Source organism: Cottoperca gobio, chromosome 24 (genome assembly GCF_900634415.1).
Source record: "Cottoperca gobio chromosome 24, fCotGob3.1, whole genome shotgun sequence".
Lineage (NCBI taxonomy): Eukaryota > Metazoa > Chordata > Actinopteri > Perciformes > Bovichtidae > Cottoperca > Cottoperca gobio.
In genome coordinates, this window is record NC_041378.1 from 19,799,399 (window position 1) to 19,817,029 (window position 17,631).

The 17,631-nt window shown below is 42.9% G+C and overlaps 1 protein-coding gene across 2 annotated transcripts; it reads left to right on the forward strand.

Moving 5' to 3' along the window:
* The first annotated feature begins 937 nt into the window (after nucleotides 1-937).
* On the forward strand, nucleotides 938-14,110 carry LOC115003793 (uncharacterized). 2 transcript variants are annotated; one of them, XM_029425716.1, is made up of 6 exons: nucleotides 938-978; nucleotides 12,211-12,304; nucleotides 12,468-13,021; nucleotides 13,129-13,420; nucleotides 13,512-13,686; nucleotides 13,821-14,110. In XM_029425716.1, exons 1-6 carry the CDS (start codon nucleotides 952-954, stop codon nucleotides 14,092-14,094), a joined length of 1,416 nt encoding a protein of 471 aa, XP_029281576.1. In that variant the 5' UTR covers nucleotides 938-951; the 3' UTR covers nucleotides 14,095-14,110. The 2 variants fall into 2 exon arrangements, with proteins under 2 accessions (XP_029281576.1, XP_029281577.1); XM_029425717.1 differs by lacking the exon at nucleotides 938-978 and adding an exon at nucleotides 10,597-10,626 and having other exon boundaries at nucleotides 12,254-12,304.
* Nucleotides 14,111-17,631: the final 3,521 nt, after the last annotated feature.

The following is a 17,631-nucleotide window of genomic DNA, read 5'->3' on the forward strand; positions in this document are numbered from 1 at the left end:
CTAATATTAATTGTATGTGCAAATGATACACAAATGGCCATTTTAATTAAATGTATCATGTGTTGTAAGATATATTAGTATTAGTATTTCATGTCTTTTTTTTAATAAAAAGAACACCTGTCCCTTGGGGTGTTTAAAAACGTTTTTTAAACTTGGTGATCACAGCCATAGTCATCTGACAGGAGAGCACATGGCTGCAGCACAAAGACAGATACATGAAGGGAAGTGATATAAGATAAAATCAAGTCAATAAAAAAGTAAATATTTGGTAAATAGAAAATATGTTTATTGGCTGTCATTTCCAAATAGCTCATATATTCTTTAAATTTAGAAATAATAAGAAAATACACATTTGGTATTGTCTGTTTTGTGTTTATTTAATGCTAGCTCTAAAGCAGATGTTATCATGCTAACATATCATGAGATTTTCTTTCAAATGTGTCAAAATGTCATTTCCACAACAGTCATTTCAATCACTTTGATTATTGTGATGGAAAAGACAATTTGAGTGTTATGGCTCATATCAGTGAAAATAATGTATGTTAAATTAAATGTCAGTGGGGTAGCTGTTCAAAAATATATCTGCAATTATTATTCACCGACAAGGAACCACCAAAGAGAATGAATCGGGGACTTTTTTTTGTTTTGCGCTAAATCAGGGGTGGGGAACCTCCGGGCCGTATCCCGCGAGACCATTTGATCCGGCTCTCGAGGTAATTCATAAACACATGCAAGAAGATCCACTAGAAAGAAAACTAAAAAATCTAGACAGCAATAGACGGGCGATTGACTGTTTTTCCTGGCCTAGGTCAGGGTCCTTGAACACAACACGAGCGGAACGTGTCATCACGTGGTCACGTCATGTCAAAACACGTCAATATTAAACGAGACGGTCATTGACATCAGCGATCGCAGCATGGCGAGTGTAAACAAGAGAAAGCTGGATGCGGAATGTCGCACTTTCGATTATTTCTCTGTGTAAGTAAAAGGCCAGTGTGTCTAGTTTGTGCGGTGATGAAAAATAATCTCGAGCATCATTACAGTACGAAACATGCCAAACTGCACGAGCTGAAAGGACGAGTGCGTTTGGATAAAGTTAACGCTCTTCGGTGGAGTTTGGCCCAACAAGCAGCTCTCTCCAGAGCGTAACATACAAACATGGAAAGATTGATCAGTAGACCACCACACCAAGAACTGACTATTCCAACACTGCTGTGCAATTATCACTGCCATTTACAATACTCACTTTTTATAATTTGTGCAATACTCACTTTATTTTCCATCAACCACTTGGTACTTATTTTGTATTATATTTAATTATTGTGTACTGCCTTTTTACTTCATATGTTCTTTTGCTGTGACAAGATACATTTCCCCGTTGTGGGACTAATAAAGGATTGCTGATTTCTGATAAAACAGAAAGATACATGGATAAAAAAGTTGCTTTTTTGCACAGCATAAAAGAAAGGTGAAATGAATGGGCTGTGTCTTAAAAACATTTGCAGAGGTTATGAGTTCAATAATTAGTATGGCCCTCGAAGGATATTGTAAAAAATTAAATGGCCCTTGATAGGAAAAAGGTTCACCACCCCTGCGCTAAATAGTGCAACATTTGCAACTTGCTTTTAGGTTTCAGCAGTTTCCAGCAATGTTTTTGTGACCTGTCATTTCCAACACATGCAGTCATTTCCGTCACACAATCTCATCCCCATCACAACACATATTTAAACTAAAAATGCATACAAATTGACATAATCATATTAAAAATGTTTTGTAGTTTGGAAAATTGTGCAGTTATAAGTACCAGTAATTAATATATTTTGAAAACACAAGGTATATTAAATCTTTTTTCTTTTAAAACAACTTTTTGTGGTGTGATGGAAATGATGATTTCCTCTGACTGTTTTAATGAAATCACAAAAAAATTATATTATTTAAAGAAATTCAGCATAGCCACTATCAGGAAGTGTTAATACACAGGATGTAGAAATATAAACATATTGAAACATTTCTCTAAATACATTTCATTTTTTCTAAAACGTTCCAGACCAAAATGGTCCGTAGTTGAAGAATCACCAAAATAAGGATTCTACAAGCATTTCGTTCATATGCGATTTAAACGGTGAATGCTGATAGATCTTTCACATCATATGAAACGTAGACTACATTTATTACTGAGTTTATGTCCGTACAGAGCCGCAACTTACCCACAGCAAGATCATTTGCTTCTGAGAGATAAGCAAAATGCAAACTGTGAGGGCGCCTTCGTCATGTGTTTCCTAGATTCATCACGTTTTCTCTCAAAAAAGCCTGAAGGTTTCCCAAAGTAATCTTTATGTTTACTCTCAATATGTCGCTTGAGCTTGGCGGGTTTCATAGCCTCGTTCACCAACGACTAGTAGCACAAAACACAGTGTGGATTGGGATCCTATTCATCTCCAGTCCAAAAAAATCCAAATTTGATGTAGTCGTGATATTTTCTCTTCACTTTAGCGTTGGCCTTTCCGCGTTCAAGCCGATTTTCACATCTTTCAGCCGGGAGTTGGTTGGACGGCGAACCGCTCTCCTGGGACTCAGTAACGCACACAATCACTTGTTGTCGCTGCTGAATCACCTGCATCAGGACGATGCACCTTCACTGTCGCGTCAGATCTTTGATTTAATTTTCTTTTAACTGACCCTGTCTTGAGCCATCGATCCATCTTGCCAGCTGACCGCGGCTCACATTGGCCACACAGATAATTTATGACGTAGGATCGTAAAACTAACCTACGTAGCTACGCTACATCTATGCTACACTCTAGTCTATACTAGTCATTTTTAAACACTTTAAACTTATAACATATTAATTTCAAATGTGACATTTTACCAATATACTAACGGACCACTAGCGGTCTGCGGACCACTTTTTGAGAAAGACTGGTTTAATGCATGACCCCCCTCCATCTCTTGCAATCGAGAAATCTTGATGCCTTGTTACCGCACCTAAGACCTTGAGACCACAGCTCATCACCGCAGCTTCAGCAATAGAGGTTTTGAACATCGCCCACTCAGGTTCAATGCCCCCAACCTCCACAGGGATGTCTGAAAAGCTCCGCCGGAGGTGTGAGTTAAAGATCCACAGGACAGGGGCTTCCTCCAGACGTTCCCAGTTCACCCGCACTACCCGTTTGGGTTTACCAGGTCTGTCCAGAGTCTTCCCCCACCCCTTGATCCAACTCACCACCAGATGGTGATCAGTCGACAGCTCTTCAAGCCCCTCTCTTCACCCGAGTGTCCAAAACATACGGCCTCAGATCAGATGATACGGTTACAAAATCAATCATTGACCTTTGGCCTAGGGTGCTCTGGTACCACGTACACTTATGAGCATCCTTATGTTCGAACATGGTGTTTGTTATGGCCATTTCATGACTAGCACAGAAGTCCAACAACAAACAACCGTTTGGGTTTAGATCAGGGAGGCCCTTCCTCCCAATCACGCCTCTCCAGGTGTCCATCGTTTCCCACGTGTGCGTTGAAGTCTCCCAGCACGACTACGGAGTCCCCTACTGGAGCCCCCTGTAGGGCTCCATTCAGGATCTCCAAGAAGGCCGAATGCTCCGAACTGCTTTGGGGCATAGGCACAAACAACAGTCAGAGTTTTCTCCCTCATAACCCGAAGGCGTAGGGAGGCGATCCTCTCGTCCACCGGGCTAAACTCCAACGTAGCGGCGGTCAGCCGGGGGCTAGTGAGTATCCCCACCCCGGCCCGACGCCTCACGCCTTGGGCAACTCCGTAGAAGAATAGAGTCCAACCCCTATCCAGGAGTACGGTTCCAGAGCCAAGACTGTGCGTGGAGGTAAGCCCCACCAGATCCAACTGGTAGCGATCCACCTCCCGCACTAGTTCCGGCTCCTTCCCCCACAGAGAGGTGACGTTCCACGTCCCCAGAGCCAGCCTCTGCTGCACGGGTCTGGTCCGTTGAGGTCCCTGACCATCACTGCCACCCGTGTGACAGCGCACCCGACCCCAGCAGTTTTTCCCATGAGTGGTGGGCACACAGGATGGATGGATGGGAGGCACCACGTAGCTTTTTCAGGCTGTGCCCGACCGGGCTCCGTGGCAAACTCGGCCACCAGGCGCTCGCTGTCAGGCCCTCCCTCTGGGCCTGGCTCCAGAAGGGGGCCCCGGGCTTCCTCCGGGCAGGGTCTTTCCTTTCCTTTCCCTTTTTTTCATGAAGTCGTTTTTGAACCATTCTTAGTCTGGCCCCTCGCCTGAGACCAATTTGCCTTGGGAGACCCTAGCAGGAGTGCTAGGCTCCAGACAACACAGCTCTCAGGTTCATAGGGACACACAAACCTCTCCACCACGATAAGGTAATGGTTCCCAGAGAGGCTGTCTTGGTTGACACGCCTCGTCAACATTGCGTGGAAGTCTGGGACAGTGCCTCGGGGTTGGCAGACCGGGGTGGTGGTTCCCCAATTTAAAAAGGGGGACCAGAGAGTATGTGCCAACTACAGGGGTATCACACTTCTCAGCCTCTCTGGTAAAGTCTACTCCAAGGTACTGGAAAGGAGGGTTCGGCCGGTAGTCGAACCTCTGATTGAAGAGGAACAATGCGGATTCCGTCCTGGTCGTGGAACAACGGACCAACTCTTTACTCTCGCAAGGATCCTGGAGGGGGCCTGGGAGTACGCCCATCCGGTCTACATGTGTTTTGTGGATCTGGAGAAGGCGTATGACCGGGTCCCCTGGGTGATACTGTGGGAGGTGCTGCGGGAGTATGGGGTGAGGGGGTCACTTTTGAGGGCCATCCAATCCCTGTACGCCCAAAGCGAGAGTTGTGTCCGGATACTCGGCAGTAAGTCGGACTCGTTTCCAGTGAATGTTGGCCTCCGCCAGGGCTGCGCTTTATCACCAATCCTGTTCGTGATTTTCATGGATAGGATATCGAGGCGTAGTCGTGGAGGAGAGGGGTTGCAGTTCGGTGACCTGAGGATCTCATCGCTGCTCTTTGCAGATGATGTGGTCCTTATGGCATCATCGGTCTGTGACCTTCAACAGTCACTGGATCGGTTCGCAGCCGAGTGTGAAGCGGTTGGGATGAGGATCAGCACCTCAAATTACCCCAAGTGAAGGAGTTCAAGTACCTCGGTGAGGGGACGATGGAGTGAGAGATTGGCCGGAGAATCGGAGCAGCGGGGGCGGTATTACAGTCACTTTACCGCACCGTTGTGACGAAAAGAGAGCTGAGCCAGAAAGTAAAGCTCTCAATATACCGGTCGATCTTCGTTCCTCCCCTCACCTATGGTCATGAAGGCTGGGTCATGACCGAAAGAACGAGATCACGGGTACAAGCGGCCGAAATGGGTTTTCTCAGACGGGTGGCTGGCGTCTCCCTTAGAGATAGGGTGAGAAGCTCAGCCTTCTGTGAGAGACTCGGAGTAGAGCCGCTGCTCCTTTACGTTGAAAGGAGCCAGTTGAGGTGGTTCAGGCATCTAGTAAGGATGCCACCTGGGCGCCACCCTAGGGAGGTGTTCCAGACACGTCCAGCTGGGAGGAGACCCCGGGGAAGACCCAGGACTCGGTGGAGAGATTATATCTCCTCACTGGCCTGGGAACGCCTCAGGATTCCCCAGTCGGAGCTGGAGGATGTGGCCCAGAGAAGGGAAGATTGGGGTTCCTTACTGGAGCTGCTGCCTCCACGACCTGATCCTGGATAAGCGGTAGACGATGGATGGATGGATGGCTATTAATTATACTTAACTAACAATATTGAAGGCTTGAACACTGCTTCGTCTCCCCAGCCAGAACCCCCATAGTGATATTGGTCTAGAACCGCCACTGTCCACCAGTATTAAGAGCAGACACAGTTGGTTGCACCCAGCTACAAGAGCTACAAAGCTGTAGCTCTTGTCTCCTCATGAAGTACATGTGGTCTGACACTAGATGGAGCCAGAGACTCTGCTGGAGGATGTGTGTAGTTATATGTGCTTAATGCCTTTGCTGATCACGAGGCCCGTAGGATGAACGTCTAATGTACAGCTTTGTCTTTCTTATCATGGAGCAGGATCAGGGATTTAAATCTATAACAATGTAATTGTTACCTCTCATATGTTGGAAAATGCTCACCTGCTGTAATCTGTATCTGTGATAACATTGGGCCGCTGATTCCAGGGAAGGCTGTTAGCATCGAGAAATGGGCGCTCCGGCAGGTGATCACAGGCTGGTTTGCAGGATGGGAGTTGCATGGTGAGCCATCGTCTGCTTTGCAATTGTTTGGAGTGGTTGTGTGTGTCCGTGCGCATAAGCGTTCACTTTGTTTGGGGCGAGGGCCCAAGAATTTTTTTGCATAAATTCTGAGTGTCTACAGAAAACAGACTTTATTTGTACCATTTTTGCTTGATTCACACCTTGAATCCAGAAAATTTCTTCTCATTTAAGAAAGGTGATTGAGGAATGTGTCATGATCCTATTTGTTCATGTGAAGCACCAGGATGGATGTTTCATTAGAAAGACGTGAAGACCTTAAATGTTTGTTGGCATTGCAGATTAACACAGTTAATTAAAAAAATCTTAATCTTAATCATGTTTATAGGAAAAGAAGACAATATATAATGTAATGTTGTTGATATTTAATATATAATAAATAAGGTGCAGTTTGAAGATAACAGAGAAATTCTGCTACAATTGAAGACACATGTTTATCTTTTGAAATAAACATTGTGTTCTGAACCCAAGAAGTGTTTCCAAGATGGATGAATGATGAGTGCATTTATTATTGAATACCACACAATTCTATTTATTATAAAAAAAACTGCGTACAAATATGTACTGATTGTGGGAGAAACCGGAGCACCCAGAGGAAACCCAAACAGCCATGGTGAGAACAGAAGTGTTAACTCCTAGAACCCCCAGACTGCACTATGATAAATCAACCTCAAAACATCTGGGATTATGTCAAATACATTTGTAACTACCAAAATATAGCTAAAATATACTAAACATTCTAAACAAGCACCTACCCCAGCTTCCACCACTGTGCCTCTTTCCCCAATCACCCTGGACCTCCTAATCCCCCCTCCCCACTGCCGCCTCTCCCAGTTCAACTTGGTTACCCCTCCTGAGTTCCTCCAACTAAGAAACGGCACTACTCAAAGTCCTCAACGACTTCATCACCTCTACTGATACCGTCCCTCTCCATATTTCAGTCCCGCCTCAAGATGCACCTCTTTTCAACTATCATTTGCTAGCCCCCCCTGTTAACCGTATTATTATTATTATTTTTTCTTTTCTCTTTTTCTTCCCTCGTCCTAACCCCTTCCCCCACTTCTCCTACTTTAGCTAGGCAAGCTAACAACACGCTTCAAGATGTCTCTCCAAGCCAAAGAAACGTAAAGTTGATTCTGAAAATTCACACTTCCAGAGTGAATGGCCTGACAAATATGTATTTACTTTGCCAGCCGCAACAAGTAATAAACTGGTGTATTTATCGTGCAACGAATTTATTTCTGTGATTAAAGAATACAACATGAAAAGGCACTAAAAGTTAAATCACAGCTCATTTTCTCCCAGTTATCTCGTGGGGTCAGAGGAACGGAGAAGGAAAGTATAGGGACCGCTAACATCATTTGAACAGAGTCAAGTGGCCGCTTTTGCACGGAGCAAGAGAGAAGCACGATAGCAGCCCTGCTTTCAGTTCTCTGCTCTCCGTTCCTCTGTGTCTGACTGACTGTAGGTGTGTGCGCACATGTGTGTGTGTGTGTGTGTGTCGGCGGCGGAAACAGAGCAGAGGAGAGAATGTGAATGCGCAAAGCAACGCAGTAAACACTGAAACGTGCACATAAACTAGATAAATATAATTTAATAAAAGAGCACCTGTTCAATGGGGCATGGGGTTCTGTTGGGGGGGGGGGGGTTGCAGCATGAGTGTTTTAGGATTGCCCTTACCATTTATGAGCCAAACTAAGCTAATCAAGGCAGTGTAATTTCTCTCACTGACTCAAACAGGCTGACAATGACAGAAGTCTGATATGTGTGGTAGTTCTATAGGCATTGTGAAGTAAATTACTCCTGATTGTATTAATCCACACTTGAAAGACTATCATATGTATTTGTCTACCCCTAGCAATATGTATTAATGCACTATATGTATTTTCTGCACTGATTGAAACTGTGTATGAAGGAAGTAGATGTTAATGTGATAGACGGAATCGGAGTTTCGGGCTTCCGGTGGAATCGCAATGCATGCTGGTGTGGCAAGCCTAGAAAAGTGAGCCGCCGCCATATTGGATTTCTTCTCTACGTGTTTACATTGTATTTGTCTTTTAATGCTTTATTGCCCGTTTATGCTCCAGATTTACCCCCATTCCGGAGCCTTATTTAGGGCATTAATTAAACACAGGATTGCATTTTTTTAAGACTCACTTTTGACGTCAAATGACCTTGTTGGTGGAAGCCCAAAAGACGGTACATTTCCTTAATGGAATGTGTCATGTTATGGTCACTCAGTGTTCAGAGCATAGCCCCATACATAGGGGAGATATATCGTGGATTGGGCGGATAGACACCCCAGAAATAGTCACTCTTGGGCGGATGTATTTCAGATGTGAAGCCCCGGACTTGTTTGTGTTCATAGCTCAACAATGCTAAGTGGTAGCCGGCTAACATTTATTTGACAGTATCCAACACACCATACGAAGGGAGTCAGAGCATTTTCAAAACGATCCATACGTTATTCAATTTATTATGATTTAATCAGTTTAAAAAATAGCCGAAAAACAATTTGCTGAAGACGGTAATATTCGTTAAAAATACATACTTGCTCACATACAGGAGCTTTTTTCGGGCTTTAATTATTAATAATTGTGTGTATAATTCGGGACCATTATCAAGTGCCTGGGTCATTGCGTGCCTGAGTTATGATCCTCTGATTTGACCCATTGTGAAATCCGGCTATTTTGCTGCATATGTGATGCAAAATTGCAGGATTACACACCTGATAACCTGATAAACTGCTATTAGCAGCTACATTAGCACTTATAGCACTTCCGGTTTACGTTTATGCTCATATCTCCACAATGCTAAGTGTTAGCCGGCTGGAATTTCTTGCAGAGTATCATAAAGTACATATGAACTGGCACTGTTAATGGCAAAGTGATCGGATAAAGATTTTCGCCATACACTTTAGCCCATAAATGCTAAACGCCTGCTAGCATTCCGGAGCATATTGTCTGCTTTAATTCTCCAATATAGTGCGCATCTTTAGGTACCATGGACAAAATGATCCATACATTATTCACCCTTTTACAAGTTTCGCAAGTTCTTTGGTCGCGAACCTACCACCCTTCGTACCGACGGCGGACACCATCACAGGTAAACTGCTGGACATACAACAGGAGTTTCAGTTTTGTTACACTTAACCTGGGATTGATGTGTTTGTACAAAGGGGGGAGGTACCGTGGAGTGACTCCCCGAAAATAGTCACTCATGGGCGGATGTATTTCAGACTTTAATCCCCTGACACGTTTTTGTTTATATCTCGACAATGCTAAGTGTTAGGCGGCTGAAATTTTTTGCTGAGTATCCAACAGTACATATGAAGTGGCGCTGTTATTGGTAAAGAGATCGGAGAAGGATTCATTTATCGCCATTTTATGGCTATTTATATTTTATTACATTGTTACTCAATGCTAAGGGCTAGCTGGCTAATATTTATTTTAGAGTATCCAACACACCATACGAAGGGAGCCAGCACATTTTCAAAACGATCTATACATGATTCATTTTATTACGAATTTCTCCAGTTTTTAAATAACCGGAGTCAATAGAAAAAAGCATGTGTTTAAGACGGTATCGCCCGGCTTTGATCCATACACTCGGGAGATTATTTTTGCCTTTAATTCCTATTCATGTTGCACATCTTCCGGGGGCATTCACACGTGGACCATACAATATTCATATTTTAACAATTTAATAAAATTAATTAATTAATAAATAAATAACTATTATATACCCATATTCCCTGTTAGTAGTAATCACACAGAGTAAGTGAAGTATAAAGACATTTTCTTCTAACATTTGTATGTTTTTTTGGATTTATTTTTGTACAATAAATAATAATATTATTTTGGAAATACATTTTATTTTGAAAAAACAAACCATGGGAAGTGACGCATCTAACGAAAGAGGCGCGCGCATCGTAAAGGAAATGTGCGCCTCTTTCGTTAGATACCAGGACGCTGAGCTGTTCCAGGGTCAGTCTGTAACAAAAGAAGTGGGTGGGCACTTTCTTATCAAGTTGACACTCATTGGCTCATGAAGGTTGTAAAAGACCCATCGAAGCTCCGATTGGCTCAAATGAAGTGTCCATCTAATGCTGAGAGCCCGCGCTAAAACCAGGAAGTGTCTGAACCGTGATGAGAGCACAAGATATTAAGTTATGACTGTTTATGATCACACAATGTAAAAATCGATCAGCTGATTTCACAGATTGCAACACCTGTTCATGGACTTTTATCGATGTGACGATGTTCACAGTGGATATCTTTTTCACGGAAACGAACGTGTGGACCTCTGGCAATGCCTTAGGAGCGTCTTTTTCAAAATATTGCTGAAAAGAGGATATTTATGAGGCTTTATAGGTAAGTGGGCTCAGAGTTATGATTTTGATTTTGAGTGTACTTGCTAGTTTGAGGAGCTGATTGTACCGCTGTTGTGATTTTCATCTTGTTGGGTTTTGAAGCCCAAAGGGCGCTGTGATTGCCTTTCAAATGAATCCAGTAAACTTCTAGATGATCAAGATACTTATTTATTTAAAGTGATGATGACAGCATTTCAAAAATGCCCTCAGCCGAGGACACTTTCACACACCAAGTCCACAGTCCGAATCAATAAAGAGCCAGTTAGCTGTCTGTTGGTAAAAGTGAAAGTGGTACAAAAACATCATAAACATTTCATTATATTCTCTATATAAGGACGTCGTCGTCTCTCATTGGTCCATGTTGCCGCGGTTATGCCCCTTGGTGGGCAGTCTCGTTGTGACGAGATGGAGGTAGACCTGAAACTCTTTGAAGAGAAGCTACAGTGCTTCACATTCCTAACTAATATAGTGCTCATTGTACATTTGTGCCGAAATACATGTTGTGCAATAATACATTTTGATTGAGGTGGACGAGCACGTGATAATCATTAAGTGTGACACAATACAATCAGGAGTTTATTTACTTCACAATCTCCGTATTAAAATAGACGAGATTCTAAGCTTGCCAAAAATATATATATTTTTTTTTTCAGAATTCAAAAATGTCCATGTACACTACACAATACAATATGAAAAATACACAATAAAACACCTGCTCGGCCTGTGGCGGGCCACATTTTTGGGCAAAGTGCAAAAGATATTTGTGTGTCCGGTTTTTGCTTTATTTAAACATCAGTGAGTGTCCAAAACAAGATAATTACAGTGACTCAAAGATACCGTAAAACTAACGACAAGAAGTTAATTTTGAATTAGTTTAAACTACATATATTGAAGTTGTGATTTAAGACGTGGAAATGGCAAGACACTGATTGCTATATCTAAGGAGTAACATCTTGCTGAACTCCAAATACAGCAATCAGGATGTCTGACAGTCACACCTCACACAGCAGATCTGCTACTGCAAAGATGCATGTAATAGAACAGAAAAATATATGTTCATATTTCAACAATGCTTAATATTAGCTGGCTGAAATTTTAATGGCTTTAACCAACTCAGCATAGGAGCTGGCGCTGTGAATTTAAAAAATATTGTTCAATAATTGACACTTTTAGGTTAATACCTCTGTAAATATTCTGAAAATAGTGATTTATGGTCTGGTAGATTATTGAGATTTCGCCCTAGGGTCATTTACACTTATTTTCTCCACAATGTTAAGGGCTAGCTGGCTGAACAAAAATAAGTTACTTTTGAATTAGTTTAAACTACATATATTGAAGTTGTGATTTTAAGACATGGGAATGGCAAGATACTGATTGCTAGATCTAAGGAGTAACATCTTGCTGAACTCCAAGTACAGCAATCAGTGTGACTTTTGACACCTTACACGCCCTTCACACAACTCTTTTGAGAGAGAGAGAGAGAGAGAGAGAGAGCAGAAGATTCCACCTGTAGACAAATGAACTTCAAACATGATCTTTCAACCAATCACAGAGGTCTTTGCTTGTATAAATGTACTGTGTGCAGACAACTGTGCTCTCCATTCATTCCATCCATTTGATGACAACAGAGAGACGACACATATTCAAAAATCTTCAAAAAGAATTTAACCAAGAAACCTGTAAGTATTGCTAAAAATGTATATATTGTTTTAAGTCTGAGATATTAACTTGTACTTTAATGCATGCTTTCCATGGGTTGGAATTGTTTTTAACTCCACATGTAGACGCTGTGCTTTAATGTTGTATTAAGTTACTAATTCCTTTTATTTTTTATTTTTCAAGTAAACATGAAGTTTGTGAGAGAGTGCCCTGTGTGCCTGAACGAATACTCCCAGCTGGGCAAGCACCTCAGACAGACACACAGAGTCAAGAATGAGACAGAGAGGAAAATCCTCCTCAAGCTGGGCTCTGGAAGAACAGACGTCAGGACTGAACGTTGCAGCGTTGGAGGATGTGACTACCAGGGGTCCCGGCTTGACCGCCACATACGTGAAATTCACTCGGAGATGACTGTAGAGGAGAGGGCCAAGATGATGGAGATCACAAAGCAGATGAAAGCCATCAAAGAATTGGCAGCGCTGCGGATGACGGACCCGGTGCCAGCAATGGCCACATATCTGGATCCAGTTGATGAAGAAACAGAAGTCTTGTGTCTGGGAGATGATGAGGCTCCCCGCGACTGTGGGAATGAGGAGTGCGGTGAGGTGAGGAGAGGATACGTCAGGGAGTTGGCCAGGCTCACGACTCTGCATGACCAAACATTGCAGGACATGGGAGCCCTGAGACTACAGATCCAGCTGCTGAAGAGGAAGCTCGCTGACAGTCGCTACCAAGTGGTAAGTTTACATGTCTCTCTGTCTGCCTTTAATCCTCGGTGTAAATCAGTTAGTCAGTATTTACGTGTGCCTGCATGTTTACAATGATTTTCCTCTGGCTCTGACAGATGATACCACACAGCAGGAGAGCAAGAGCAAGGAGGGAGGCTGCTGTGGAACAGCTGTTTCGAAACTCAGAGGAGGTTGCGGAGGAGGACGTGGAGGACGTTGTTGCTGTTGCAGAGGACGTTGTTGCAGAGGACGTTGCGGAGGAAGCAACTCTGCCAGCCCCCAACAAGGAGGAACAGGTGTACATCCCGAAGCAGAGGAAAGCGACAAGTAGGAACGTTAATTCCCCCTGGATGGCTGGCAGCGGACGGGGAAATGTGATGAGGAGAATTAAGATGCCTCCTTCCATGGGTGAGTGTGTAGTCATGACACGATAACTGCAGTGTCTGTGTAATGCAATGTGAGTAAGTATTATAACATTATAAATGATATGTTGTTGCAGAAGAGTACCTCCAAAACTTTGGTAAGTTACATGAGGGCACCAATCCAACTAGGAAAATGAGAGAAAACGCGAAGTCGAAAGTGAGCCGTGTGAAAACCTTCATTTTATTCATGGGAAATAAACACAAGAGGTTGTCCGACTGGCTGTTCATGGACAACCCCGTCAAGCTGAAAAAGTGAGTAGTAATGCATTTACAATTTTCCCTGATGTATATGAGAGATGTAGACTTTTAATTAATGTGACAGCAGGATGGATGGTTGTCACTTGTGTTTTTTCTGCAACTTCATGCGTCTCTTTTTTTTCCAACAGATGGTGTAATAAGCTTGCAAGGGGCATGCAGGAGACCACGGTGGAGTTCTACTTAAAAAACAATTTGCAGTTTTTGAATTACATGCAGCAGACTCCGCCGCGGTCATCTAGGCTCACAAAGGTCAACATGACCGCTGTCATACGAGACATAAAAGTCGCCCTGAAAAGCCTGAAGAGGTTGCTGGTGGTCCACCAAACGTCAGTTAAGCAGGAGAAATACTCTAAGCTGCCAGGGTGTGAGGCCATCACTGAGAAGGAGGAGGGAATAGTGTAAATGTGTAAATATAGTGTTTAATGTGTTAAAATAAATAGTTGAATTTGAATTGCTCTTGTGTTAATTTCTCCTTATTTGAATAATTGTGCCTCTTGGCTGGGTACACTTTAGACATTTCGTTTGACATTTTACGCTTATTTAGCCACAAAGTGCTAGCTGGCTGAAAATATTCAGACAGTATACAACACTCCATAAGAACCTAGCAAAGCAGTTTCAAAAAGATCAGAATAGTATTTTGTGTTTTATTAATATTAGCCGTTATTGGCTACATTAGCAGCTACAGTATAGCATTCCGGATATTACTATTTTTCTCCACAATGCCAAGGGCTAGACAGCTGAGATTTGTTTTACAGTATCCAACACACCATATGAACTTACCGTATTTTCCGCACTATAAGGCGCACTTAAAAGCCTTTAATTTTCTCAAAAAGCGACAGTGCGCCTTATAATCCGGAGCGCTTTATATATGGATTAATTCTGGTTGTGGTTACTGATCACGAAGCGAATTTGTGTGGTACACGGCGCTCTGTCAAAATGTTTTAGTATGACTTTGGTAAACTACAAAGCCACACCGCTTGCAGCATTACGGCTACCGTAGTCCGTGTCGCGGAGTAATACATACTGTGCTTCACCATAATATTACAGTGTGTGTGTATAAGGACCCCAAAATGGCACCTGTCAAGAGACACGCTTACGACGCGGACTTCAAACTCAAGGCTATCAGTCACACAGTAGAACATGGGAATAGAGCAGCTGCGAGAGAATTCAACATTAATGAATCAATGGTACGGAAGTGGAGGAAGCAAGAAGATGACCTGCGCCAAGTAAAGAAGACCATTTGGCGGTATCAGACTGTTTTTTTACGTGTTACAACTGAACAAGGTTGAGAGTTATTGTGAATACGCTCATTAACGTTTGAACAATGTTGAGAGTTATTGTGAACACGTTTAAAGTTTGACTGACTGACTTATCTGACTGTTTTGTTTCGCTTAATGCGCCTTATAGTCCGGTGCGCTTTATATATGAAAAAAGATCGAAAATAGACCATTCATTGACAGTGCGCCTTATAATCCAGTGCGCTCTATAGTGCGGAAAATACGGTATTAAACCAGTTGCAGAAAGATGGGAGAAAGATTCCTTTTTGGCGATTTTCGCCAATATTTATGTCATACACTTTAGCCCGTAAATGCTAAACGCCTGCTAGGATTCCGGAGCTTATTGTCGGCTTTAATTCTTCAATATAGTGCGCATCTTTAGGTACCATGGACAAGACAATCCATACATTATTCACCTTTTTACGAGCTTCGCAACTTCTTTGGAAAGTTTTAAAATAAATCAGACAGTGCAAAAGTGCAGTCGCAAACCGGCCAACCTTTGTAAGGATGGACACTCTACCGGGTGTGCTGCTAATCCTGCACAATAAAAGTTCCAGTTTTCTTTTACGTAAAGCTTCTTAAGGAGGTCAATTTCCTGGAGCTCGCGTATCTGAAAATAGGCACCTATATTCGTATACATTTTCACAATTTGACCATTTTCCCCCGGAAAGTCCAACTTGAACTTTTTTCATTTATGGAGGTCAGGGTGCATCCCAGAGCTCGCGTATCTGAAAATAAGCACCTATATTCGGATACATTTTCCCATTTTGACCATTTTTTCTGGAACATTTATTATGTTTGGGGCCCTTTTCAACCATATTTTTCAGAAACCCTCTTTGGCTTTATAGGATGACATATTTTCTTAAATACGATCCCCAGAAAAAGTCCTAGAAATAGAAAAATATAGGTCTTAAAAATCAAAAAAATGGTTTTAATAGATGAAAAACAACAGCCCAGAGCTGCATATCTATTTTGATTTAAAATCGATCACTGTTTCAGGGAGTTATTCATGAAAAAGGATGTTCAAAAAGGTATTTTCCTTGTTAGATTTCACCCGGAAAGAGAGCCCCTGGCCAGCCATAACTTGCTGAGATTGATGTACTCTTCACCCTTATGCATCTCCAGAAGAAAAATCCAGATTCTGGGCATCAGAACCTACTTTTGCCGTCCCCCCTCAAACTGTATATTTTTACCCAGAAAATAAGCTCCTTTCTGGGCATAAGTTGACAGCGAGTCGACCTCTTCAAAGTTAGATTTCACCCAGAAAGAAAGCTCCTGCCTTGCCACAACTTTCAGAGGTGGGTGTACCATTCACCTCCATGCATCTCCTGTAAAGAAATAAAGTCTCTGGGTACCAGAACCTACTTTGGCTGACCCCCCCCCTATGAGCACATAACCCTAACCCACATTTTCAAGGTTTTTAGAAATGTTTAATACAGTTTAGCCTGTAAATCCTACATACAGTACACATTACATATACATACATTCAGTCTCAAACCAGTGGGAGTAAATCCAGACAGACAGTGGAATTGTAATGATGTATCCCGATAGACAAACACATATGATAGTCTTTCAAGTGTGGATTAATACAATCAGGAGTAATTTACTTCGCACAAGGAACTCTCTGGCACCACCTTTGCCACGTCGACGGTACGTGTCAGCGTTACGGCATATATCGGGACTACACGGAGGTGTACACAAGACGAGCGTTTAGGTTTATCATACATTAACTGTCTCAATACTCTGTGACACAGCGGCTGTGACTTAAACCAATTTAAAATCTCTGAGTCTAGAACAAACACGTTGTCCCGATTTTTAAGCGTTTACGGTTAAATATGAATGGTGCATTGAAGCGGGCACGCCCATAATGTGCTTTTCATCAGTTTCCGTAGTGTAGCGGTTATCAGGTTCGAAATAGTGCGGAAACTTTTCTTTGGTCAAGTTTTCTCCACGCATTTAAATAAATAAATATGTAAATACAATGTTGAGAAATTGGAAAAACGACCTTGGATTAGTTTCTGCATCTTTGCAGAGGGTAAACCGTCAGAAGCAACTTACCCTCTTCGAAAGTTCAGTTGGTAGGGCTCGATGGACTTGCTTTTCCATTCACACGTGGGAAACGATGGAGACACCTGGAGAGGCGTGATTGGGAGGAAGGGCCTCCCCGATCTAAACCCGAACGGTCGTTTGTTGTTGGACTTCTGTGCTAGTCATGGAATGGCCATAACAAACACCATGTTCGAACATAAGGATGCTCATAATTGCACGTGGTACCAGAGCACCCTAGGCCAAAGGTCAATGATCTATTTTGTTATCGTATCATCTGATCTGAGGCCGCATGTTTTGGACACTCGGTTGAAGAGAGGGGCGGAGCTGTCGACTGATCACCATCTCGTGGAGAGTTGGATCAAGGGGTGGGGGAAGACTCTGGACAGACCTGGTAAACCAAAACGGGTAGTGCGGGTGAACTGGGAACGTCTGGAGGAAGCCCCTGTCCTGGGGATCTTCAACTCACACCTCTGGCGGAGCTTTTCAGACATCCCTGTGGAGGTTGGGGGCATTGATCCTGAGTGGACGATGTTCAAAACCTCTATTGCTGAAGCTGCAGTGATGAGCTGTGGTCTCAAGGTCTTAGGTGCCTCAAGGGGCGGTAATCCTCGAA